This window comes from Leopardus geoffroyi, chromosome A1 (genome assembly GCF_018350155.1).
Source record: "Leopardus geoffroyi isolate Oge1 chromosome A1, O.geoffroyi_Oge1_pat1.0, whole genome shotgun sequence".
Classification (NCBI taxonomy): Eukaryota; Metazoa; Chordata; class Mammalia; order Carnivora; family Felidae; genus Leopardus; species Leopardus geoffroyi.
The window spans coordinates 82,633,750-82,658,257 of record NC_059326.1 but is presented as its reverse complement, the minus strand read 5'-3'; the positions used below and the strand labels follow the sequence as shown (position 1 = coordinate 82,658,257).

At 52.6% G+C, this 24,508-nt stretch overlaps 1 protein-coding gene across 3 annotated transcripts in view; it reads left to right on the top strand.

Moving 5' to 3' along the window:
* RASA3 (RAS p21 protein activator 3) overlaps nt 1-24,508 on the top strand; it is a 120,934-nt gene that overhangs the window by 57,925 nt on the left and 38,501 nt on the right. For 2 of the 3 annotated variants that reach the window (XM_045482772.1, XM_045482780.1), the window contains 3 exons: nt 2,564-2,667; nt 12,055-12,149; nt 19,056-19,132. In XM_045482772.1, the coding sequence (XP_045338728.1) occupies nt 2,564-2,667; nt 12,055-12,149; nt 19,056-19,132 (276 nt within the window). Of the gene's footprint in view, nt 1-2,563; nt 2,668-12,054; nt 12,150-19,055; nt 19,133-24,508 lie in introns of those variants that run through there. The other variant, XM_045482790.1, reaches the window with a different exon arrangement.

Genomic DNA, 24,508 nt, shown 5'->3' with positions numbered 1-24,508 from the left:
GCACCCACGTGACAGCAGGTGGCAAATCGTGTCTCCTTCCCGCGGCTGATGATATTCCCCTGTGCGGACTGACCACACCTTGTGTATCCGTTCCTCTGTTGGCGGATTTTTGGGTTGTTTCACTTTTTGGCTGGTATGAACACTGCTGTAAACTTTCATGTGCAAGTATTTGTGCGGACGTGTGTTTCCCCTGCTCTGGGCATGGGGGTTGTTGGGCCGCAAGCTTACTCTGTTTACCGCTTTGAGGAGCTGCCACTGTTTGCCCAAGTGGCGCCCCGTGTTATGTTCCTGCAGGCAACATGTCAGGGTTCACACTTGTTCTCTGTCTTTTCAGTTCTGGCCATCCTCGTGAGCCTACTTTTGATTTTATAATGCAAAATTCTCAATACAGTTTCATTCTTAAGAAGAAAAAGCTATTTCTTGCTTTTAGTTAACAGTTATAGGTAACATTCCTATCCACAAATGTGTGTGTTTTTTAAAGCAAACAGTTCAGGCCAAAAGGGAGCAAAGCAGAGGGCAGTTCCAAGAACATCCGTGTAAGTCTAATTAGGAATCAACACACAGGGAAGGCAGTGTCTTCCCTGGGTGCCTTTGCTCCATTGGGGAAGGACAGGTGTGGTCACCGGGGACCTAGTACCTGCAGACAGAGCCTTGGAGCACAGGCCTGGGCTCTATCAGATGCCACCAGTCCCTCAGGGCACGGGCTTGCTGCCCAGGACCGGGCATCACCTGGAGTGTGGCTCCCTGTGGCCTCTAAGATGAAGCCTGGCCCCGCGTGGCGTGCCCGAGGGTACAAGGTGGGGTTCTGCACCACTGAAGGGATCTGTATGCTGCCCATGTGTAACATGTGGTTGGTTCAGAGACCGTAATGACCTGGCAGCTTGTGTTAGACACTCATGTGGGTGTGGGATTAAAGATTCCTGCTTTGTGGCCCCTCACCCTGGAGAGGGTTCTCAGGGGACAGGGCCAGGGCAGCCACGTTTTCTCCAAGCCTGTGCAGGTAGTTCTGACTTGCACCCTGAGTGAAGACGGCTCCATGTGGAGAGCAAACACCAGAGTCCCACACGCTGGGATTGGGGGCCCAGGCCAGGGCATTGACCTGCTCCTCGCTTCATGTCGAGCATGAGCCTGGGACAGGACTCAGGCAGCCTGTCCCAGCCATGCAGAGAGGACAGAGGCCTGACCGCACCCTCTGCCCCCCATCCAGGGGCTGGTGCATCCCCTACCTGGGGGGCTGGCATCAACAAACCAACAGTCGTGGGTCTGTTTTCCTCATGGGGTCTCCTTCTAGCCCCAGCACGAACCCATATGCTCCATCCTTCTGGGGCCACCGGGCCCTGCTGAGCTGATCCCAGGGCCCATATGCTCCGTCTGTCCGTCCTTCCATGCTGAGCTGATCCAACTACGGAATGAGTCGAGATGAGGCCCATGAGCTTCAGGAGCTGGGTAATTTTGACTGACGTGTCAAGTGCCTGTATTTTAGGATATTTCATTATTTCTTGCTGGAGCGGAATGGTAGGAAGCAGACACCAACTGAGCCACATGGAACCACGGCACATCGTGCCACAGAAACACCGTATCCCAGGGGCCTGTGGCATTGGTTAGTTCTGAGAGGCACCGTCTTGTTACGGCTAATTAACGTGTGAGCAGTCCTTCCTTACGCTGTCTGCAGGGGACATCTGACTTCAGAGATGCCTAAGCGTGGGGTGGGGGTCATCTCAGGACTGGTGATGAGTGAGCTGACACTGCCCCCTCCCTTTTTCTCCGGGGCACGTCTGTGTCCCTCCCCGTAAACTTCCACTCCGGGCACCACTGTCCCTCTTCACCTTTCCAGCTTGAGCAGGAGCGAACGTGGCTCGTTTTCTAACCAACGTAGCACGCTGTTCTAGCTCTTCCTTGACTGATTATGTTTCCTGCTGTGGACCCTAGCCGTGAGCGTGCGTGGGGTGGACACACCAAAGTCCGAGGCGGCTGTGTGTGTGCTGCAGTGATCTGCTGACCACCTTGTCAGCAGCTGCAACCGGCCTGATGCAGGGCTGTTTTCAGTGTATGTCCTCTGTCTGCAAGCCACATTTGCTGACCTCAGCCCTGCCTACCCAGAGCACCTGGGGTCTGTTTAATGACAGGGCCTCTGGCTTTCTGCCCAAACTGAGTGTCCTGCGCAGTGACTCACGCACAGGGTCTGTGTGGAGGCTCAGCTTGGTGGGCAGGGGTCCTCTCCCCGGTGAGAAGTGCGGGTTTCACCCTGACTTCTGGGACAAAAGGGGCATGGTCTGAAACTGGGACGCTGAGTTTTCCTTGAGTGCATAAAGGGGGCCTGCCAGCTGCTGCCCCAGACACTCAGAGTGTCACAGCGGTCCTGGGCACACACAGTGGGTGCAACTCTTACTGCGTGGAGCTCACCGCCAGCATAGCAGGCCACTCACGCAGTGTGACATGTAAAGGTGAGGTGACACACGTGTGCCCTAGGCTGGTGCTCAGTCTTCAGGCTCCCGCACCTGCCGGCAGATAGCAAGGCCGCGGCTCCCACAGTCTAACAGAGCCCATTCTGTTTATTTCTCAGCCCTTTCTACGGAGAAGACTTCTACTGCGAAATTCCTCGGAATTTTCGGCACCTGTCATTTTACATTTTCGATAGAGATGTTTTCCGGAGGGATTCCATCATAGGTAGGTACTGAAATGGACGTTTTCTTCACTTCTTCTGCCTCTTCTGGATGGGATCTCATTCTGGCCAGCCACCAGTGTCTCCTCCAGGTCCTCTGCTTGGAGCCAGCGGTGCCCATCAGCATTCTTGGCCTGGCCTCTCTGGCCGTGCAGAGTGGCGGTGGGGAGTGGCAGTGATCACGGGGCTGGCCTAGCTGTGGCGAGGTGGCTGGGGCAGGCCTCCCGAGTCCCCCGTGCCCTGGACGGGCCTCCTGCATCCTCTGTGGCATGGACGGGCCTCCCTGGATGGGCCTCCTGTGTCGTCCGTGGCAGGGACAAGCTGCCTAAGTCCCTCCTACCCATCAGCGTGTAGAGAAACTTCATACCATGAGTTCACATGGCAGACACCAGGCCACACTGGCAAAGGCTTCAGAGCTGTCCTTCAAAGTCAGGGTACAGAGACCCCTAGCCTGTCCCCAAATGACTTCCAAGGGCTCCTCTGAGGAACCAGTGTATAGAGGACACCTCCCACTTCCCCAGGCTGTCCCTGTCCCTGACTCTTGACTCCCTCCATGGGGATTGGGACAGTACTGGGGCTCTCAGAGGTGCGAGCGTCTCAGGGGAGCACTGCTGGAAAGGAAGGAGGGCCTATCCAATCAAGAGGGTACTTGTCCCAGGAAGACCCTATTCATGTTCCTGTGGCACGAAAACTAGGAATTGAGAGGCTAAGTGTGGGCACAAGTGTAGTTGCTGAATTCCAGGCCCCATGTGATGCCCGTGTTGTGGCCATGACTGCTCCTGGGGCAGCGTTTGGGGGACTTAGCTCTGCAATACAGCATTTGAATCATGGAGTGTTCATGCCCCTCTCCTGCGCTCTCTTGGGGCATCTGGCTGCAGAGAAGGTCACCTGCACAGCCAGTGAGGGGTATTTCTGTCCCAGCCAGTAGCCCTGAGGCAGTGGTGACCCCCCCCCCCCCCTCCGCAGCCTCCGGCCTCATGCTGTCCAGCTGCCGCCCCAGCTGGCTGTTTCTCTGCTGCATCCTTGGTGCCCAGCCTTCATTGTGGCTGCCCCACAGCCCTCTGTGGTTGTCATGCTGAACTGGTGGTGGCCCAAGGTTCCTCATCACCAGGTAAAACCCACACCTGCCCCTTCCTCACCTTCCTGACTGACCCACCGAGACCCAGTACCCTGGAGTACCCTGGAGTCCACTTTTCTCCCATCCCAGGGGTGGCCCCGACCCCCTGCACTCTGCTTGGACCATGGCCGCAGAGCTTGCCTCTCTCTCCCTCCATCCTTCTGTTCTCCCACAGCTTCCAGAGCTGCCCTTTCTTCATGCCGGCCATCGGCACCTCCTCCCTGTGAGCAGCTGACCACTGGCATCCCTCTGTACCTACGAGAAAGCTCAGGACAGTCTGGACCCAGCAGTGACTGTTGTGTCTCTCCCTAACATCCGGCTTTGGCTTGGGAGACAGTCACCAAACATTTGTTGAAAGACAATATAACGTACCTCCATACATTATATTTATCCCATTTTAGAAATTCAGTGTTTTATAGACACTCACCCTCCTGAAGAAACCCTTTTCTGGGGCTACGTGCTTCCATTGTAGAGCCTGATTAATATTTAAAAAAAAAAAAAAGGAAGAAAGGAAGGGAAAGGGAGGGAAGGAGAAGAAAGGAGGGAAGAAAAAGAAGGAGAGAAGGGAAGGAAGGAAGGGAGGGAGGAATTGTCAAGCTTGTAGCTGTACTGCTGGATGTGGCTCAGAGAGGAAAGTCTGTACTCCGTAGCATGCATTGAAGACCTTTCATAATCTGACCCAAATTGTCATCTGGACTAAACCTCTCAATGTCCACAGGAGCCTCTCTGTCTCCATTCACACACACAAGCACGGCCCCCACTGTGCATCCACACAGACCACCACCATCATGGGGGTGCCTGCCACACCTTCCTAACGCAAGAAGGCTCTAAACGCGCCTCCATTTCCTGACATCTGACTAGCCTGTGGTGATGAGCTCGTGTGCAGCCTGTCTTCGGGGGCTGAGCCTGAAACTCCATGGTTTTGTGGGGCTCCTCAACTGTTAGCTGATCCTAACAGTTAAAAGGAAACTAACATGTATTGGACACAGGTACATGCCAGACACTGCCAGTATTTTCATGGGCATAACCCCTAGAACTAGGTACCACCTGCACTTGCTAAAGAAGAAGCAGCAGGCTCAGAGAGGGTAAGATACTTGCCTGAAGATGCACAGCTAGCACGTGTGCTAAGCATCTCCTGTCGTTTTTGTAGGGGAGTGGTTACCAGTGTTAGCAGAGGCATGGGAGGAGGGGGTGTGTCCGCACCTGCTTTGGTCCTCCCTGCCAAAGACCCTTTAGTGGGTCTCCTGCGTGTCACCCCAGAACCTGCTCTCTCTCTGGATCCCCTTTTCATCATGCTGGTGTGTGATAGGTCTTCATTCCGAGCATCAGATGTCATCCAGTACCCAGAGGCTTCCCAGATGGTTTCCGTGTTGACTCAGATTACACTATAATGAAGAAGATTTGATTTATTTTTGGAGACATAGGAAAGCTTTTTTGAGTGGTAATCTTTTTTTTTTTTTTTTTTGTTTTTTTTTTTTGTTTTTTCAACGTTTATTTATTTTTGGGACAGAGAGAGACAGAGCATGAATGGGGGAGGGGCAGAGAGAGAGGGAGACACAGAATCGGAAACAGGCTCCAGGCTCTGAGCCATCAGCCCAGAGCCCGACACGGGGCTCGAACCCACGGACCGCGAGATCGTGACCTGGCTGAAGTCGGACGCTTAACCGACTGCGCCACCCAGGCGCCCCATTGAGTGGTAATCTTAAGGATAAAAAATTATATTCGCACATTTAAATTTTTTTTTAATGTTTGTGTATTTATTTTGAGAGAGAGCAGGAGCAGGGGAAGGGCAGAGAGAGGGAGAGACAGAATCCCAAGCAGGCTTCATGGCAGCATGGAGCCTGATGCAGGGCTCGAACTCAAGAGCTGTGAGATCATGACCCAAGCTGAAATCAAGAGTTGGACTTTCAACTGACTGAGCCCCCAGGTGCCCTACTTTTGCACATTTCAATCAGAGAAACTGCTCAAATGGTTGTTGGTTGTGTCTCCTCAAAATAATCAAATAAGCTGTTTATTGATATCCTCTTTAAGGCATCTGCCATTAAAATTTTTTTTTTAATGTTTATTTATTTTTGAGAGAGAGACACACACAGAGCATGATCAGGGGAGGGGCAGAGAGAGGGGGACTCAGAATCTGAAGCAGGCTCCAGGCTCTGAGCTGTCAGCACAGAGCCTGACACAGGGCTCGAACCCACAAACTGCAAGATCATGACCTGAGCCGAAGTCGGACACTTAACCAATGGAGCTCTCAGGCGCCCTGGGCCTCTGCCGTTTTTAAAGATAACCAGCAGCATAATGGCTTAGCAGTCTTGGTGGCGTTGAAACTGCCATGTCGGCAGTTGGATGTCGATGCCCCGCCACCATTTTTGCAGCTGTAGAAATAATCAACGACCTGGGTCTCCAGGGAGAGACTAAAGTTAGGACTAGTGATTATGTTGTTACCACGATGAGAGTATAAATTCATGCCATGGGATCAATCACAGTGTCACTGGCTTCTTGGGGTTTCTGATGTCGGGTCTGATGGCATCGCACACCTGGAGGAAACCACACTCACCTCCAGGCTCCCTGGTGCCGCACGTGTGTCCCGGTGGAGGTGCCCACTGGAAACACATAGTCCAGACTCTGGAGCTTAATAGCGAGGGCTGATTACAGAACCCCAGAGCTGCAGGAGCAGGGTGCCGTGACCTGGTCCAGGTGCCCTCCCTCCAGCCCACCCTGTGCCCCCGTGGGCTGAAGGTCAGCTGCAGGCGAGAAACATCCAGAGTGGGTTTGGGGGTAACTGGAAGTGACCTGCGCGGGAGGGTGCACATCGGCTGCGATCCCTCCATCTCATGTGGTCGGCAGCCTGGGGTTTCCTGGGCCAGAGAAGGTTAGCACCAGAAGGAGTTGATATCAGGCAGGGTTTCCAGCCAAGCGGCCTGAGCGTGTTGAGGAGCCATGGTCCAGCAGCTGCTTTCAGTGCTTCTCGTGCACAGGGGATGTCCTTTAACCCGGACGCGGCTGCTAGACACACTGAAGTGTGGCTGCTCTCCTTTGGGCTAGAATTGCACCAACACAGAGCCGTCCTGTGGTGCAGACCAAGGCTCCGAACGGCATTGATGGTTTTGGTGACCAAAACAAGGAAGTGTGTTTAGTCCATGCTACTTGGTACGGGGGATTCTAGTGAACGGTCCTTGTGCCCCTTGGATCGCTCCTGGGCTCCCCTTCTCCCCCTCCACCCACCCAGCCTCCAGTTAGGTCTGGGCTGGCAGGATTGGGGGGTGGGGCAGAGGCTGGGGCGTTCCCCACTCTCCCACCTCTGGCTCTGGTGGCCACCCCTGCCCAGGGTCCTCCCAAGGCCCCTCTTCCTCTGGGGGACCTGGCTCAAACCACTGTCTCTCCAGCTGTCCCTCCAGCCCAGGACTGGCAGCAACTTCCTCCAGATTCTCTACCAAAGGGGAGAGGCAGAAACAAGACCTTTATTCTTTTGTTTATAATGAGGTTTATTGAAGTATAGTTTTTATGCGGTGCAGTGCACCTCCTTTAGGCGTGGAGTCTGACAGGTGTTGACAGCCGTGTTAATGGTCCACAGTTAAGACTTCTTTCCATCCCCCAGAGCTTCCCTGCGGCCTCTTTTGACGCACTCCCTATACCCTCAGCGCCCGCAACGATGCATGTGGCATCTATTTCTACAGTCTTACCTTTTCCAGAATGTCACACAAATGGAGCCACACAGTACGTGGGCTGCCATGTCTGGCTTCCTTCATCTAGTATGCTCCCCTCACCGAGCATCCCTTTGTACGCATGTGCTGCTATTTACCACTTCAGCACTGGATGGAAGTGAGGGTTGTTTCCAATTTTTAGTGGTTGTGAATAAAGCTGCTGGCAACATTCTTATCGTTATACCAGGTCTTTATATTGACACGTGTTTTTGTTTCTCTTGGAAGATTCCTAAGAGGCAGATTGCCAGGGCGTCTAAGTGTTGAAAGATGGCAGAATTTGCCATCCCCAAATACACACTTTGGCATAAGGATTACTTTGAGCTGAAGGCAGTTGAGAATAAGCAGGCACAAGAAAAGATCTCCAGCCTGCCCTAAAAGTAGGACATGAACTTGCCAGAAGTTAATCACCGAGATGACCCTAGAGTTAGCCTCAAGGTGACACCAGAGGGGTCTACGTGACACCCTTCTCTCTACTCACCCCTTGTGCCCTGGAAACCTGAAGGCCTTTCCTTGGTGTCTCTTCTCTGAAATTTGTCATTGTTTCAGGTTAAGATGTTGCATTAGCACAAGTCCCTGTGCACTGCTGAGTTTCCCCCATGTAGATCTGAGAGACATGTTGGTAAACTTCTGTTTGTTGTTCTCTTGTTCATCTTTCCTCTGTTGCAGAGTCCTAGAGAACCTAGAAGGGTAGGAGGAAAAAGGTTCCCCCTCCGCTGTGGTGTGTGTCTGCCCCTGGTAGAGACTGCCACACCGTGCTCCTCCATGACTGTGCCATCTTGAATTCTCCGCAGCTGCGTGAGAGCCCCAGGAACCACACAGCCTCTCCACACACTCAGAGTTGGCACTTTTAATTTTTAACCCATTTTTGTCATTCTAATATGTGTGTAGGATCTCACTGCGGTTTTTACTGCATTTTCATGATGAAGAATGAGGCATGTTTTCATACGTCTACCATCTATATCTCTTCTTTGGTGAATTGTCCAAATCTTTTGCCCTTTTAACTGGGTTGTTTTATTACAGAGTTGTTAAAGTTTTTTGTGTATTCTGGATACAAGTGCTTCATTGGATCATTTGTTTTACAAATATTTTCTTCCCTTTGTTCATTTTCTTACCAGTGTCTCTTGAAGGCCAGAAGTTTTTAATTTTGATGAAGTCCAATTAGTCAAAATTCTTTCTTTAATTGTTTATATTTTTGATGTCATATCTAAGAAATCTTTGCCTACTCCAGGGCTGTGAAGATTTCCTCCTCATCCTCCTCCTTCTTTTTTGTAGAAAGCTTATGGTTTTAGCTCCTACATTTATATCTATTCCAGGTGAATTGCACACGTGGCACAAAGTTCATTTTTTTTCTTGTAAATGTCGGGTTGTGGCACGCTTGTTTGCTGAAGGACCATCCAGCAATGGTTTATCCATTGAGTTACCCTGATGCCTTCCTGAAAACCACCAACTTCATATGCACGGGTCTGTTTCTGGTCCTCTGTCCTGGTCCGTTGGTCTGTGATCCTTGCCTGGCCCTGGTGCCCGCTGTCTCGGCGCCTGTAGCCTCAAACCCAGTCACAAGTCAGCGGTGTGAGCATGTCAACTGTTCTTTTCCAAACTTGTTTTGCTGTTCTAGGCCCTTCGAGTTGTGACTCACATTTTTTAATCCACTTCTCAATTTCCAACACCACTGAGGTTGTGTAGGTGTGTAGATTAATTTGGAGGAGAATTAACATCTTAACATCTCTTTGGACCCTGTAATAGGGCACATGCTTGGTCTTCTCTTAATCTCTCTCATCAGCGTTTGTGATAGGTTTTCAGTATACGCGTCATATGTATAAATACACACACACACACACACACAAATATGTGTGTGTGTGTGTGTGTATTTATCCTTATGTATTTTATGGTTTTGATGGAGTAGACAAAGATTTCTTAGGTAGCACACCAGAGGCACAAGCCATAAAAGCATCATTTTGTGAATGGTACTGTTTTTTTTTTTTATTTCAATTCTTTTTTGAGAGAGAGAGAGACCAAGAGGGCACGAGTGTGTGAGTGGAGGAGCAGAGGGAGAGAGAGAATATTAAGCAGGCTCCACATTGTTAGTGCAGAGCCCCATGTGGGGCTCGATCTCACAGCCCTGAGATCATGACCTGAGCCAAAATCAAGAGTCAGACACTTAGCCAACTGAGCCACCCAGGTGCCCCTTTATTTCACTTTTTGTTCTCATTGCTTGCATGCACAAGTACAATTAATCTTTATGTATTACTTTGCATTCTGTGGTTTTGCTGAACACACCTGTTCTACTATCTTTTCCTATAGATTCTTCAAACATTTCTTCCTTTCTAGGGTACGTGCCCTTGCTTCTTTTTCTTGCCTCCATGCGCTAGCTAGGACGCCGGGGTGAACTGGAGTGATACAAGCAGCATCCCTGCCGCCGGCTCATTTCAGGAAGCATCTGTCTGTCCCTCATTAAGTCAGCTTAATCTTCCTGCAGGTTTCTGTATCCACCTTCCCCCACGTCCTCTCACCCTCTGTACCAGGTTCTCCACATCACCTGCCCTCTTGTGCCACCTGATATATGCTGTCTTCTGAACAGACCCTCACAGGTGTAGCACCCCAGAGAGGAAATAAGCCTGGGCTTTTTACTGTGTTAAGGCAGGCAGCACCACCACTGTGAGACAGTGAGGCCCAGAGTGGCTCAGTGACCTTTTGCTGTCACTCAGATAGATGGGGACACATTCAAGTAGATATTATAGTTTGTAGGTTAGGTATTGTCTCCAAACGGCACTTAGAAACTCTAATATATGCGTTTAAAAAGGACACATTACTATACTTCTGTGTAAGCCTGGATGTGTAAGATGTAGGGTTCACATAAGCATTAAAGACGCGGCTCTTCCCTGTTCCGACTAAAGCTCATAAAAACATCGCAGTTATTTAAAATTTCAAACCTCACACGTAACCCTCCCATCCAGCTGCGCTAATCACAGTCTGAAGGTTTATTTTTTTTCAATGAAATATATTGCTCAATTCAATTCCAAGAATTGTTTTCACATGGCTTTATTCCATGGTCTCAGAATCACATTCCCGTGGCAAGGAAAAGGAATCGGTCTGCAGGAGCTGCAGAGAGGAAGGATGGTGTTTTCTCGCCAGTCTGCCTGGTGGCCATGTGTGGGGGTGGTGGGGGGTGGTCGGAGGCCCGAGACCCAGCAGGCCAGGTGCTGGGGGCGGGGAGGACCAAGGTGGGGAAGGAGTGGGGGTCCCGAGGGAGCCATCCTGCCCCATGATGATGCTGCTGGAGGGGATCCCGCGTGGCCTGTAAGTTGGGCTTCTGTTGCATTTCTGTGGCGCCTTTGTGTGCTGCATGTCCCTGGCTCTGCACCTGCCTCTCGCCGTCTGTCTTCTCCCTTCCGTGGCCACCTGTCAACTGCCAGCAGTGGCTTTGATATGTCGTGCGGTCTGTGGCTGTGCAGGGTCCTCCAGGTGAGAGCTGAACCGGTGGGGTCCAGGTGGTCAGTGGCATTGCCACTGCATCCGCTTCTCGGGGGGTGGGGGGACACTGGTGCTGGCCGTGCCAGTGAGCCCAGTGGCATGATTCCAGGGTCTTTCCCAGGGCTGTTTTCCGGCTGGGAGGTGCGAGGTGCCGTGACCTTCTCTTTGGGAATATGGAGCCACACAAATATGCCGAAACGATGAATGGCCAATGGACAGGTGCATGGGGGCTGAAGGCAGCAATGGTGGGAGTCAGTTGTCCCAAGTCCCCAGGGCCCAGCCCTCTGGCACTTGGACAGGCTTCTTGGCACGTGTGTTGCCTTCCAAGTACCCCTCTGTGCCCAGTGGGTAAGTCTCATGGGGTCTGGAGTCCCAGGTTGGAGGAAACCTTTCTCTCTGCCCACCGAGGTTCTCCCTGTGACACTGGACTCACAGAGAGTTTAACAAGAGAGTTAACACCTGTGGCATATGTTACGCAGGGGACACCTCAGTGACGGCTTGCTCCAAGAGCAGGCTGGACGGTCTGTGTCCAGAGCAGCAACCAGACGAGGGGGAAAGAGTTTGGGCCTCCAAGGGTGGCAGACTGGGAGGCAAGCACATGGGGGTTAGTGGAGTTAGGGCTGTTTGTGCAGGACCATCCTGGGGGCACCCCTCTGACCTCCTCACCATAACACCTCCTGGGCGAGGGTCCACGGCAGCCCCTGCTCCTCAGACGTTTCCTGGGCTGCGGGGGGCGGGCAGCCAAGGGAGCTCTGGGACAGCTTCTTCCTGCACCTGCCTCCAGCTCACTCACTTGCCTCCAGCTCAGAGCGGCCTGTTCTGAGCTCCCTGGGACCAGACAGATGGGCAGGCTTTTCTTCTAAAACCTCGAATCAAGGAGCAGAATGGGTAGCCCCAGCCAGGTCCCATGTGAGGCTTTCTGGAGGAAATGTGGCATGTACTGACCCGCTGGAAGGAAGACAGCATGGTGTTATTGGTTTACCCAGTTACCTGTTCTGGACGATGCCGCTGCGAAGCCTGGCGGTGGTGGTGGAGAGCCCCGCTTGTTGTTTCAGGGGTTTGTCCCCTCGTGTGACTGCTTTTTTTCTGCGTGTGTGTTGTAGGGAAGGTGGCCATCCAGAAGGAGGACCTGCCCAAGTACCACAACAGGGACACGTGGTTCCAGCTGCAGCACGTGGATGCAGACTCTGAAGTGCAGGTGAGGCCTCGGTGGGGCCTGTGGGAGGGGCTGCGGGGTGGCTGCAGAGACAGATGCAGGACTGGGATCCTAACAGGGAGAGATGGTTAGCAAGCACGTCCTCTTATCCACAATGCGCCTAGGCCTGTTCACTGTGTTCATTCTTTCGGTTATTGTCGCATGTGTGAAGCATAAAATTGGAAAGGACAGTAATTACACAGAACTGAAGGTGAACAGAAAATATGGGCAAGCAAAAGCAAAGCTGGGGCAGGAGCGAACGCACAGCCTCGCACTGCGGGTCCTGGTTGCTGGAAGGGCCCGTGTGCATTTCCAGCTCCCACATGTAGCAAAGGAGGGTTTGGAGAGAAGGGAAGTGACCAGTCACCGAGTTTCCTGTCGTCTGAAGCGTCCCCTGGGCTCTTCTCGGCCATGTGTCATCAGGGACTGACCCCCTGCCCCGGTGTGGGGAGGCTGTGGGATTCCAGTTCCCAACCCTCCCTTCACTGTGATGGGGCACTGCCCATGCCCACACCAAGCATCTGGGACAACACACGCTGGGAGGGTGGCCCACAGCCTCTCTTCTCCCTCGACCTTGCTTGTGTGGCTTCCAGCTGAGCTCCTAAGCCCGCGCTGGTGTCTGCAATCCACAAGCGGGAGGATAGCGCACCGCCGCGACACCAGGACACGGGAGCACTGTTGTCAGCGGTCCTGGGAGTCGCCAGGGCTTGGCCAGGGTATGGGAGCCAGCACAGGGTCTGGCATAGGCAGGCCTGGCTCCAAGCCCAGTGCCCCCATCCACCAGTGAAATATGTCGGTGGGGCCCCCAGCAAGCCTCGTTTCCTCATATGTAAAATGGGGTTCTGTGAATACTGGACGGGACCTGATGTGCGGCAAGGTGGTGCCTCGGACAGAATCCCCAAAGTAGGTAGCTGCTGAGGACCCCGCTCTGCCCGGCACATCCCACCCACAGGCACCTGGCCCGGCATTTGGGGGCCTGGCTGGCTGCTTGTCCCCACACTTCCTTGTAGACCCTCAGCCTTGGTTGAGCTGTGAGGGTGAAGGCAGAGCGTCCAGTTTCCGTGTGCTGTGGGGCCCCTGGTAGCCCCTGCGATCAATCCACAGACTTGGAGAAAGAGGCAGGGGGAGGGAAGGGTTGAGGAGCTGAGCCCAAGAAAGATGTTGTCTCAGTGGCTTACACTGAATTCTGGCCAAGGGGCCCACACGTGCCGCAGAAATCAGTAGACACACAGCTACTGCGGAATACCTGTGTGTGCCCAGATTCCAAGAGCAGCTGTAGCAGTGACAATGAGCTAATTAACACCAGGAGCACACGGGCTGCCCTGGTGCTTCCGTCTGCAGACGGAAGGCTACAGGGCCACGTGCCATTCCTGCCTTTTGATTTGGCAGTTTCCCCATGACTTTTGTTCAGCAGTGGAACAGGCTGTGGCGGTGACGAGGACTCCTCCGCCAGCAGCCGGCCACGATGTGTCTTCACTGCGTTCTTCACACTGGGCCAGCCCTGGTTTAAGTCTGACTTCATTGTCAAGTGTAGCTTTTCTTTGTTCTCCCCTTGTTTTTAAACTTAACTTTTAATTTTGAAATGCTTACAGATTCATAGACAGTCCCAGAAAATAGTACACAGGCAATGATGATTAGCAAACTGTGTGCTCTCCTATTTATCCTTCAAGACAAAACCAAGTGAAGAAAGGCCTGTGTTCCTTCATGCCGTTTTCCTCATGGCAACATCCTGCATAACTGGCCACAGCCGGGACACGGACGTTCTGCAGTGCACCTCAGATCTCACCGCTTTTACATGTCTGCACACGTACAGTATGTGCGTGCACGTGCAAATCACATATGTATCCCGTGCATTTCATCGTGTGTGGAGGTCTGTGCAACCACCACCACAGTCAGGGTCCAGAACCACTCCGTCACCACAAACCTTATAAATGCGGTGTGTGTGTTGATTGTACTGTGCTGTGTGGAGCATCCAGACTGTTTCATAACTGGTACCTTTCATGTGCCTGTGGACCAGGACCTTGTCCTCCTGAGCCCGACCCTTACACCCTCCAGATGGGGTGTGCCTGTAGCTGGGCCAGCTTCCTAGGGATCAGTGTTACGAGCAGCAAATGGGTATTGCTGGTACTGGGGAGACAGAGGAAGGACCGTGTGTATTGAGTGCCCGCCAAGGTCCAGGCCCTGTGCTGAGGGTTTTATTTAGGGTACTTCAATCTCAGAGTACCTGCCTAGGAAGCAGTCATAACTGCGGAGGGAGCAGTGGTCCCTACATTCAAACTGGCCCGTAAAAGTGCAGCACAATCTTTTGCCTACAGCTGTTTCATCCGGAAATGTCTCATTTACGATTTTTAGAAGGGCAGAGGATGGTATATGGTTTCTTGAATCCATCGGTTCTGCAATTCATATGTAAAGGCATGCGTCAGAAAGAAAGTGCCAGAAAACTGGGGCCAACAAGAGATCAAGGAATCAAAGTAATGGGGGAAAAGGCAATTAAAAATTTCTTGATTCCTTCTGGAACTGATGTTTGTTAAAGTCTCTGGAAAATCACTTTATTCACAAGAATTAGTTGCTCTGTTCTTTCCCTGACCCTGGGTGAGAGGATCAGAACCACGCGGTTGGCAGGGACGGGTGCTTCTCCGTATTGCAAGGGGAGGGAGTCGGTCCCCACCCATCACCTGAACGGGCCCAGGGACCCTTCCCCAGCTCCTCCAAGGACACCCGGCTGCCACTGAGCTCTGCCACGTGCTCTGTGGTCTCAGCAGACTTGCCGTTGAAGTGTGCATCCAGAAAACTCTGACAGCAAACCCTGGCCATCTTCCAGCACCTTTAGCGTGGCTGGAAACCCCAGGAATTTCATCTATCCTCTGTGTCAGACAACCCTGCTTGAAGGACTTGCCAAGAGCCAGCAGCTGTCCGCATTGAGGGCCCAGCTCTGAATCTTCCTGTGGGTTTGGGGAAGCGAGGGAGGCAAGGACTGGCCTCCACGTGCCGTTTCTGACTGGTCCTTGGCTTCTGTGTTCACGGGAGTCTCGCCTGCTCTCAGCGCCACCAAGGTCCGAGTGCTTGGTGACCAGGGGCCCTCCTGTGCACTGACTCCGGGCCCGGCCTCCAGGCGTGCGGACCGGGGCTTGACCGGGAGGGTGCAGTCTGCTGCTGACATCGAAGCCCGTGGTCGAGGCCCTCTCTCCAGGCCAGGGATCTGATGCTTTCCTGAGAAAAATGTGTGGGAACCACTGTGATTTTCTTTCTTAGGTGATAAACTTTTTCAATTTTATGTTCGCAGAAAACTGACCAGAAAGTAGAAGGGACTCCCGTGTCCTTGCCCCACTAGGCCTCTATTATTAGTATCCGTGTGGCGCATTAGCTGCCTCCAGGAGCTAGAGTGTAACAATACGAGAGATTCTTATCCTCCATTCACAGAGGGTCATTCTTTGTCCTGAGTTCCACTGGTGTGACAAAGGTGCCCCCGGAGCCGCCGGTTCAGAACCCACAGGATGGCTTCGCGGCAGCACCAGTGATGGCCCCTCTTTCATTCTGTTATTAGTAATTTGTGTTTTCTATTTTCTTAGCCTAGCTAGAGGTTTAATCAGTTTTATTGATCGTTAAAAAACAAACAAACAAAAACAGCTTTTGGTTTTGTTGATTTTTTCTATTGATTTTCTGTTTTCAGTTTTGTTGATTTCTGCTCTTGCTCTTCTCTTTCCAGTTTCCTTAGATTATTGAGGTTAGATCTTTTGTCTCGAATGTGTGCGGTCACTGCTATAAATTTCCCAGCAAGCACTGCTTTCACTGTATCCCACACATTGTGATAAGTTTTATTTTCATTTTCACTTATGAAAAGAAATAAAATCAAATATCTCTCAGTTGCTCTTGAGACTTTTTCTTTGGTCTGTTATTTGGAAGTATGCTGTTCAATCTTCAAATATTTGGGGATTTTAAGCTGTCTTTCTGATAGTGATTTGTATTTCAAGTTCCGATCCAAGAGCAGACATTGTGTGATTTATGGCCCAGAACTGGCGGCGCTGGTGGGTCCTGATGTGGATGGGTCCCTCTCTGCAGCCGGACAGGGTGTTTATGGGCAGCGGCTGGGCCGCAGGTCCGGGTGTTCATCTCCCAGTTGCTTTTTAAACTTCTTACTATCACCGTTTACGTTGAATAAAAATGGAAAAAGCAATGCAGTCAGCATTTTGTAACGCGCTGCTCCAAGGCTTTTCTCCTCACGGATGCAGGGCCCTTGGGCGGAGTCCTCAGGGGGCCTGCCCAGCCGGGCCCCACCTCCTGCCCTCGGCTCAGCACGTGGGGCCTGTGACTAGGCCTCTAAGGGGGGAGCCTCTGCTGAGATCAAAACAAGCCCAGGGTCAGATTCTTCGAGGGCGGGGTGGCGTTTAGCGGGTGTCAAATGCTGTGCAGAGGCAGAGCTGGAGAACCCACACTTCCTGTCTGTCCGGGGGGGTGGAGGGTGTGGCGCCCCCGTGCCCCTGCGTGTAGGTGTTTGTGGCCGGGTTGTTTGTGAGGGCGGTGGTGTGTCACCCACAGGGCACGGGGCACGCCCTTAACCTGTGTCTGGCTTCGGATGTGAACTTCTGAACTGCAGATTTATTGCGTTAACTTTGGGAGGAGGGGGGAGGAGTCCTTTCAGTGATGTTCTCAGTTTGTACTGTTTTGTGTAACTTCGACCCGTCCTCTCCCTAGTCTCCCGAATATGGTGGCAGCATGGCGTTAGCCAACAGCATCTACCCTCTCAGTGGGAAGGTGCTCCCCTCAGCATCTGCCCCCTTGCTGGGGAGGTGCTCCCCTCAAAATCTGCCCCCTCGCTGGGGAGGTGTTCCTCTCAGCGTCTGCCCCCCTCGGTGCGGAGGTGCACCCCCTGGAGAGGAAGCTCAGCAGCGGAGCAGCGGGGCCCGCCGTGTGGATGTGCGGGTCCTCTTCTGGGACAAACCGGAAATGGGGCTGTGGGTCGTCGTTGGTGGGGTTGTCTCAGCCCGGACACGTCCCCACTTGTCAGAAGCCTCTCAGAAGTAGTGACGTGATCCCCGAACGGCCGTGGCGACTTTTAAGGTTTTGCGGCTGGGAATGCGGGTTGCGGGCGTCAACCGGGAGCAGCCTGTTAGGGGTACGTCCTTCCTCTGCTCGCTCAGGTGGAGCATTTGCTGAGTGGTCGGGTTTGAAGGGTGGCGAGGGGGGCGTGGGCGATGAGGGTGGGGGCGAGGGGGGCGTGGGCGGCGTGCGGGGCGAGGGGGCGTGGATGATGTGCGCGACGAGGGGATCAGGGGTGGCGTGCGGGGGAGGGGGACATGCGCGACGAAGGGGCGTGGGCGACGAGGGGGAGTGGGCGGCCTGCGCCTCGCACCCTCACCTTGGCAGATGGCAGCGCCTGCCTCAGGGCGCCGGCGGGGAGCCCGGAGCCTGACCCGGCTCCGCGCAAGGGAGCTGCAGGATGCGGCCCGCCAGGGTCACTCCTGGCAGCGTGGGCGTGTGTTTGCCGCACCTGCAGAGCCGGCGGCACCGAGGCCCACCCCTCCCAGGCTGGGTGGATGGGGTGGTGTGCGTCCTGGAGCTGCTCTGTGCACGCTTGTCATGGGAGGGGTGCTCTGGGCCAGAAGCTCCCAGGGCTTTGGGAAGGGCCCATTGACCCCTTGGGAAGCGCGGTGCTCAGGAGGTATTCCTGGAGTTATGTGCGTGGCCGGAGCCCGTCAGCGCCTCTGCAGATACGGGGTCAGTGACCTGGACACCGGATGTTGCCCAGGGTCACGCAGGTGTGATGCTGCTCTGGACCCATCATCCATCACTTCCCCCTCCTGAGACCATTTGTCCTGCAGGTGAGGGAAGGGCCAGAAAGGGAAGCGCCTGGGGCACATCAGGGGCACGTCAGGTCTCCCGTGTCAGTGTCGTGGGTGAGCCAGAGGACCCGGGAGGCTGGCCTCCACGCCGCTGGGCAAGCAGGGCCCTGTGCAGGTGTCTCCGCAGCTGCAGGAGAACCCAGGAGGCCACTGGGGGCGCTGCTGAGCAGTCCTGCCCATGCTTTCCTCCAGTCCATCCATCCATCCCTCTGTCAGTCTGGGGCCCTGGATTCTTCTAGCACAAGGCAGCCTTCAGAGGGCCCTCCCCAAGTTGCAGAGTCTAGAAGTTTCAGTCAGAAGGGACCTTGAGATTATCCAGCTCAGCCTCCTTTTCTAATTAAAAAGAGCGTTAATTTTAACGTGTGTGTACTCCTAGAAATATGTCAGTGTGTCACACCTGCTACTGTTGCATGTTTCTTAGGAACAGCCTCCTCTTTTCTTCGCAGTTCCCTCTCCTCTTCCCTCTCCTGACCCCTGACCCCTGATGGTAACCTGGTTGGGTCCTCCAGCTGGGCCGACGTTGGCAGAGACGTAGATGCAGGCAGAAACACAGCACTGGTCTTGCTCTCAAAATTCCAGCCACCTCTGCTCCCCTGTCCTTCAGAAGCATCCATGGGCATTAACTTCCTGCCTGGGGCACAGGACTGAGATCCCCTGGCCTGGTATCCAGGCCACACACACACAGACACACATACACATGTACTGAGGCGACGGGGCAGGTGTCTGACACAGGCGCCTGTTGTATGAAGGGACGCAGATAAAAGCAAGCAAACATGTTGGGGAGGCTGCTTTCTCTGGCACCTGTTCCTTGTGCCTTTTGACTTCTTTCTTCTGAAACAGCGGTCTGCTGTCCTTAAAGCTGGGAGTGCAATGTGCCTGTTGGGCTGGACCCTTTAACTCGGGGGTAGCTGTGCCTCATCTGGAGCCCTGGGATCTGAGTGGGGTGGGGGCAGCGCTGTGGATGCTGCATGTGGTCAGACATAGCTTCACGTTTATGAGCAGAGACTCTGGGGAGCTCTCCCCTACGCGTGGCCAGCGCCTCGTGACCCTCTGTCCTTATGCCTTTCAGGGCAAGGTCCACCTGGAGCTGAGGCTGAGTGAGGTCATCACCGACACGGGCGTCGTCTGCCACAAGCTGGCCACGCGGTAAGACATGGACACCTGGTCTTCGCGAAGTAGTAACTCTGACCCAGGACGGGTCCTTGTTTTTCAAACAAATGAGTCAGAAATCCCAAAGTCGGTGATTCCCCACAATGACAGTGTTTTTAGAGGTTCTGGCACATTGTTCTTAAAATCCTCAGTAAAGCAAATGCTAGAGGTAATGAATTTGGCTTTTGTCAATAGCCATACTTACTCAGGGGGACATTTAGGCAAAGAGGGTGCTGTCTCACCCAGGGCGATACAGATGAGGAAACAGTGCAGAGGTGTGTCCGAGGCCTGTGGGCAGAGCTAGGGCCTGAACTCAGACCTTGCACTCCGAATCCAGGGCTCCATCTACCCTGCAATGCTTGGTGAGTGTGAATGTCTGTGCACGTGTCTAAGCGGGTGAGGCTCTTGACATTTAGGGTCACGGATCCCATAGAGGAGGGGGCCGAGGACTCTTGGGAGATGCCCGGACACACGCACAAGCTCGCATTGTGTGCAGGGTCCTTGCCCTGTTACCCCAGTGAGACCTCGGGGCACACACACCCTGGCCAAGACCATGTTCTCTCACTGCCTGCCCCATGGGCCCCACATTTGTTTTTACCGACGACACCTGCAGTAGTTGGGGGTCCTGTGGGAGGGCGTCAGAGTGCCATCTGGCCCATCTGTCTGTGGCTGGCATGTTTGGAGCCTCGGGTATGTCCTGAGTGAAGGGCGGTGGGGAAGGAGTCTCGGAAGAGGAAGTGAAGAGTGAAGGTTCACAGAAACCAGGAGAGAGACCAGACGTTCCCGCGTGCTTCATCTTAGGAGAAGACAGTTTCCTGAATTCATCTCTTAACCATCTCTGGCAAAAAGGGCTTTAGTGAGATCGGGCGAGTTCCACTTTAGGATTGTGCTCCCTGTGTCCCTGCATAGGGCCCGGGGTGGGGGCTCGAGGAGGATCCCACATGGTCTGCCACCCTGGGGGGCCCTGGCCTGCTTCCCACAGCATCGTTGGAACCTGTCATCTGGTCACTTCTGGCTGCAGGGGGCACACATGGGAATGTGTGTAGGACGTGCACAGGACTTGGTGTGGGACATGGGGAGGACACCGTGAGCTTTGTCCTTCGCTGCTTATGTGCTCCTGTTCTTGAAGTAGTTGCTGTGCTCTCAGACCCTGTAGCAGGGAGAGAGTTGCCTGTTTCCTTGTTTATTGGTAGGCTTATCTCACCTGTTCCAAAACAACTTAAGGCTGTTCAGAAAGAGCCTTACGTAGGATAAGAAGTGCGCTTTAGAGGTTGGGAGACAGAATGGACCAGGCTGGGCAGAGCACTGAGTCAGGAGGGTGAACATAGGAGACATGGGCCAGGATTCCTGTTCTGACAGCCATCCCGTCCAGCCTCATGTCCAGGTGAGGGAGGGTGGAAGTAAGCTGTTTCTCTGGGGAGGGCGCAGAGCCGTGGTCCTGTCCAGAGAGAGGTGGGGGGAGTGGGCCTGATCAGATGACAGGTGTGGTACCCAGAGCAGGAGACCGAGCGATACTTCACAACTACCCACCCTGCCATCCCCACCGGTCCCCACCCACCCCCAGAGTTCCTGCCATCCATGTTGTCCCTGCCAACCAACCACGGGAGCTCCCCAGACACTGCTTTCTGGAAGTCTCCTTGGTTAGAGCACCAGGGGTTTGCCTGGTTCCTGCATCTTTGTGGTGGGATCCTACCGCTTCTGCCTAGCGTACACTAGTATGCACACTAGCATACACGCTAGCACACGTGAGTACACACTGATAGATGTAGTAGTGTATACTCTACATATACTAGCGCAGCAGCGCATCTACTACACATGCTGGTACATGCCAGCCTATACGACTTTCCACACCGGCACACATGCTAGCACACGCTGCCATTGCTAGCACACACGAACACACACTAGTACACATGTTAGGATACACTGGCGCACGCTAGCATGCTCATTAGTGCACACTAGCACGTACACTGGTACACCTGCTAGTACACATGAGCACACACACTCGTCTACATGCTGGCGCATATACACCCTATACGTATATGTACAAAGTAGCACACCCATCGGCACATACTGCCACACGCTAGTACACTTCGTTCAGAGTTCCAGGGCACAAGGGTCCCCCATAGGGGTGCAATGAGGGAGAAAGAGGCTGGGGGTGCCACAGAGTCCCACAGGGGCACATATCCTCCAATCACATGAGTCAGAGGTGTCTGAGGGACCAGTGACTTTTCTTTCTTCACTTTGCCTTGCACTGTAGATTTTTCTTTCACTAAGAAATATCCTTTACATACCATAAAATTCGGCATTGTAAAATGCACACTCGGTTGTGCAACCGTCACCACTAACCACTGTCTAGTTCCAGCACATCTCATCACCACAAGAAAGAAATCCCGTCCCCAGGGGCAGCTGTAACCCATACTCTCCAGCCTTTGGCAACCACTGACCTGCTTCCTGCCTATGGATTTGCTTATCCTGGATGTCTCACATAAACGGAGTCACATAACGTGTGGTTCTCTGGGACTGTCTTCTCTCACTGAGCATGATGTCGGCAAGTTTCACTCACGCAGTAGCAGGCATCAGGGCTTCGATTATGTTAGGGCTGAGTAATGTTCACTGTGTGGGTACACCGCATTTTCTTATCATCGTCCACTCGTAGACATTTGGGTTGTTCCCACTTTGAGGCGATTGTGAATACTGCTGGGAACATTCTTGTATAAGCGTTTGTACAGACTTGTTCTCATTTATCTTGGGTACGTAACCTAGGAGTAGAATCAGTGCATTATATCTTAACTCTGCTTAACTCTTTGAAGAAATGCCCGACTGTTTTGTCACAGTGGTCGCCGCATTTACACGGCCAGCTGTGTGCGACTGCTCCGGTCCCCCCGCATGCCTGCCAACCCACGTGATTCTCCATGTTTGTTTTTGCAGGCTCCTGATGGGTGTGAAGCGGCGTTGACTTACGTTTCCCTAAATGACACTGACCATCCTTTCTCGTCCTTGTTGGCCAGCTCTGTTTCTTCTCTGAAGAAATGTCTGTGCAAGTCCTTTGCTGATTTTTTCGTTGGGTTATTAGTGTTTTATTGTTAAGATGTAAGATTTTTTCGTATATTCTGGATGCTAGGCTTTTGTCAAATATATAACTTGAAAACATTTTTTGTCATTCTGCTGTCTGCCTTCACTTTCTTGGTAATGTTCTTTGTGATACAAGACTTTTAAATCTCAATGAACTCTAAGTTATCTGTCGTTTCCTGTGTTTTAGGTCCAGATCTAAGAAATCATTTCCTAATCCAATCTAACATTTGTACGGTTTGGGCTCTCAGCTTCAGGTCCTCACCACGTTTGGAAGTAATTGTTGTATGTGGTGTTAGAAAGGTGCCAGCATTGATTCCTTTGCTTTTGAATATCCAATTGTCTTGGCATCATTCTTTCCATGTGAATTATCTTGGCATTTTTGTTGAAAACCACTGGGCTATGAATGGATGAACATATTAGTTCAATAGAATAGTTCAGAACCTATCCCGTTGACCTGCATGCCTGTCCCTATGCTGGTACCACCCAGTCTTGGCAACTTTCGATTTGTGGTACATTTTGAAGTCAAGAAGCGTGAGTCTCCATTTTGGTCCTTTTTTTTTTTTTTTTTTTTTTGGTGACTTGCTATCCTGAGCTCTTTTCATTTCCATGTGATTTTTAGGGTCACCATGTTAATTTCCACAAAAATAGCAGCTGACATTTTGATCGTGATTGTATTGAATCTGTCAGTTTGGGGAATTAGCAATACTAAACCTTCCAACCCCTGAAACACTGCCTTCCCATTTGGTTAGCTCCTCTGTAATGTTTTTTAAAAATGGTTTTGCTTCTCTAAGGTCATTAGAAATGTCCCCTCTTTCATTAATAATTTTAGTAATATGAGTCTTCTCTTTTTCTCAGTCAGCCTAGCTAAAGATTTGTCAAGTTTGTGGATCTTTACAAAGGCCTCGCTTTTGGTTTTACTGATTTTTCTACTTCATTATCTCTGCTATGGTCTTTACTATTTCCTTCTTTCTGCCTTTGTGGGTTTTTTGCTTTTCTTATTTCTTAGGGTAGACGTTAGGATGATCGATTTGTGATCCTTTTTTCTTTTTTAACATGGGCATCATGGCCACTAGGTCTCCTCTGACATTGTAGCCATTTTGTATTTTATCACTTTCTCCCTTAGAGCTAAGTGTGTTCTGTGCTCCTGGGACTTTCCACAAACAGCCCTGATTTGGGATGGAACAGGAGACAATGGACACTCTATCAAGTATAAAAGCCTCAGGACCCCAAATCCTGGTGTCCAAAGACAGCAGAATCTCCCCTGGCCATGTAACAGCTTGCAAACTCTGACTTCCTCTGCTATCACCTCCTGTGTAAGATTGGAATAATGGCATCTATGCCGGCATCTGTGCAGGAGCACACGTGGTTATTTGTGTGCGTTCTCCCCTTGTGCCCTGGCATCTCAAAGGTTAGCAAGGGCTTGGGCCAACCTCACAGTGTGTTCTGGGCTCTGGAGAAGGTAAGAGCTGGGCCGATGGGCCGTTGAAGTCAGTTGGGCAGAAGCAGATTCATTCCAATACGCTTCTCTCTTTGCCTGAGAATCACCCCAGGCCCTCCCTCCTGCCTGGCAGCACCATCACCGTGACTTATCCCCACTTTCCTCTCTAGAACGTGATGGGGATGTGTTCTCAGCCTTCCTGACACATGTCATTCCCTTACTGCAGGGGTGTTACTTTCCTAGGGCTGCTGAGGCCAAACACCACAATCTTAAGTGGCTTAACTCAACAGAACTTTATTCTATCCCAGTTCTGGAAGCCAGATCTGCAATCTGGACACTCCAGGGGACAGTCCCTTCCCCCAACCCCTTCCGCAGCTTCCCGGGCTGCAGGCAGTCCCTTCCCTCTCTCCTCCCCCTTCACGTGACCCTCTCCACTGTGTCTGTGAAGCTTCCCTCCTGTAGGGACACTAGTGATCCAGTTTAGGGCCCACCCTGAACCCAGGATAATCTCATCATCTCAAGATCCTTAGCTGGATTACATCTGCAAAGACCTTTTTCCAAATAAGGTCACATCTCTTTGGGGGCCACCACCCAGCACACCACAGCCAGTAATTCCTACTGGGGCCGGCAGTCCACCCACCCAGAGGCTGCAGGACCTGCACTGTGAGGTCAGTCCCCACTCCCGTCACCTCTCACCTGGCCTAGGTGGTCTTTCATGGGGTGCCTGGGGGTGTTCTGGCCAGGTTGAGTTCTCTCTCCAGGCCTTCCCTCTCCCTGCTTCCAGTGTATCCCTCTTTGCTGCTGGGCACACCCTTCCCCGTCGGGAGCACCCCTCCCCACCAGCCGGGAGCATCGTTCTCCAC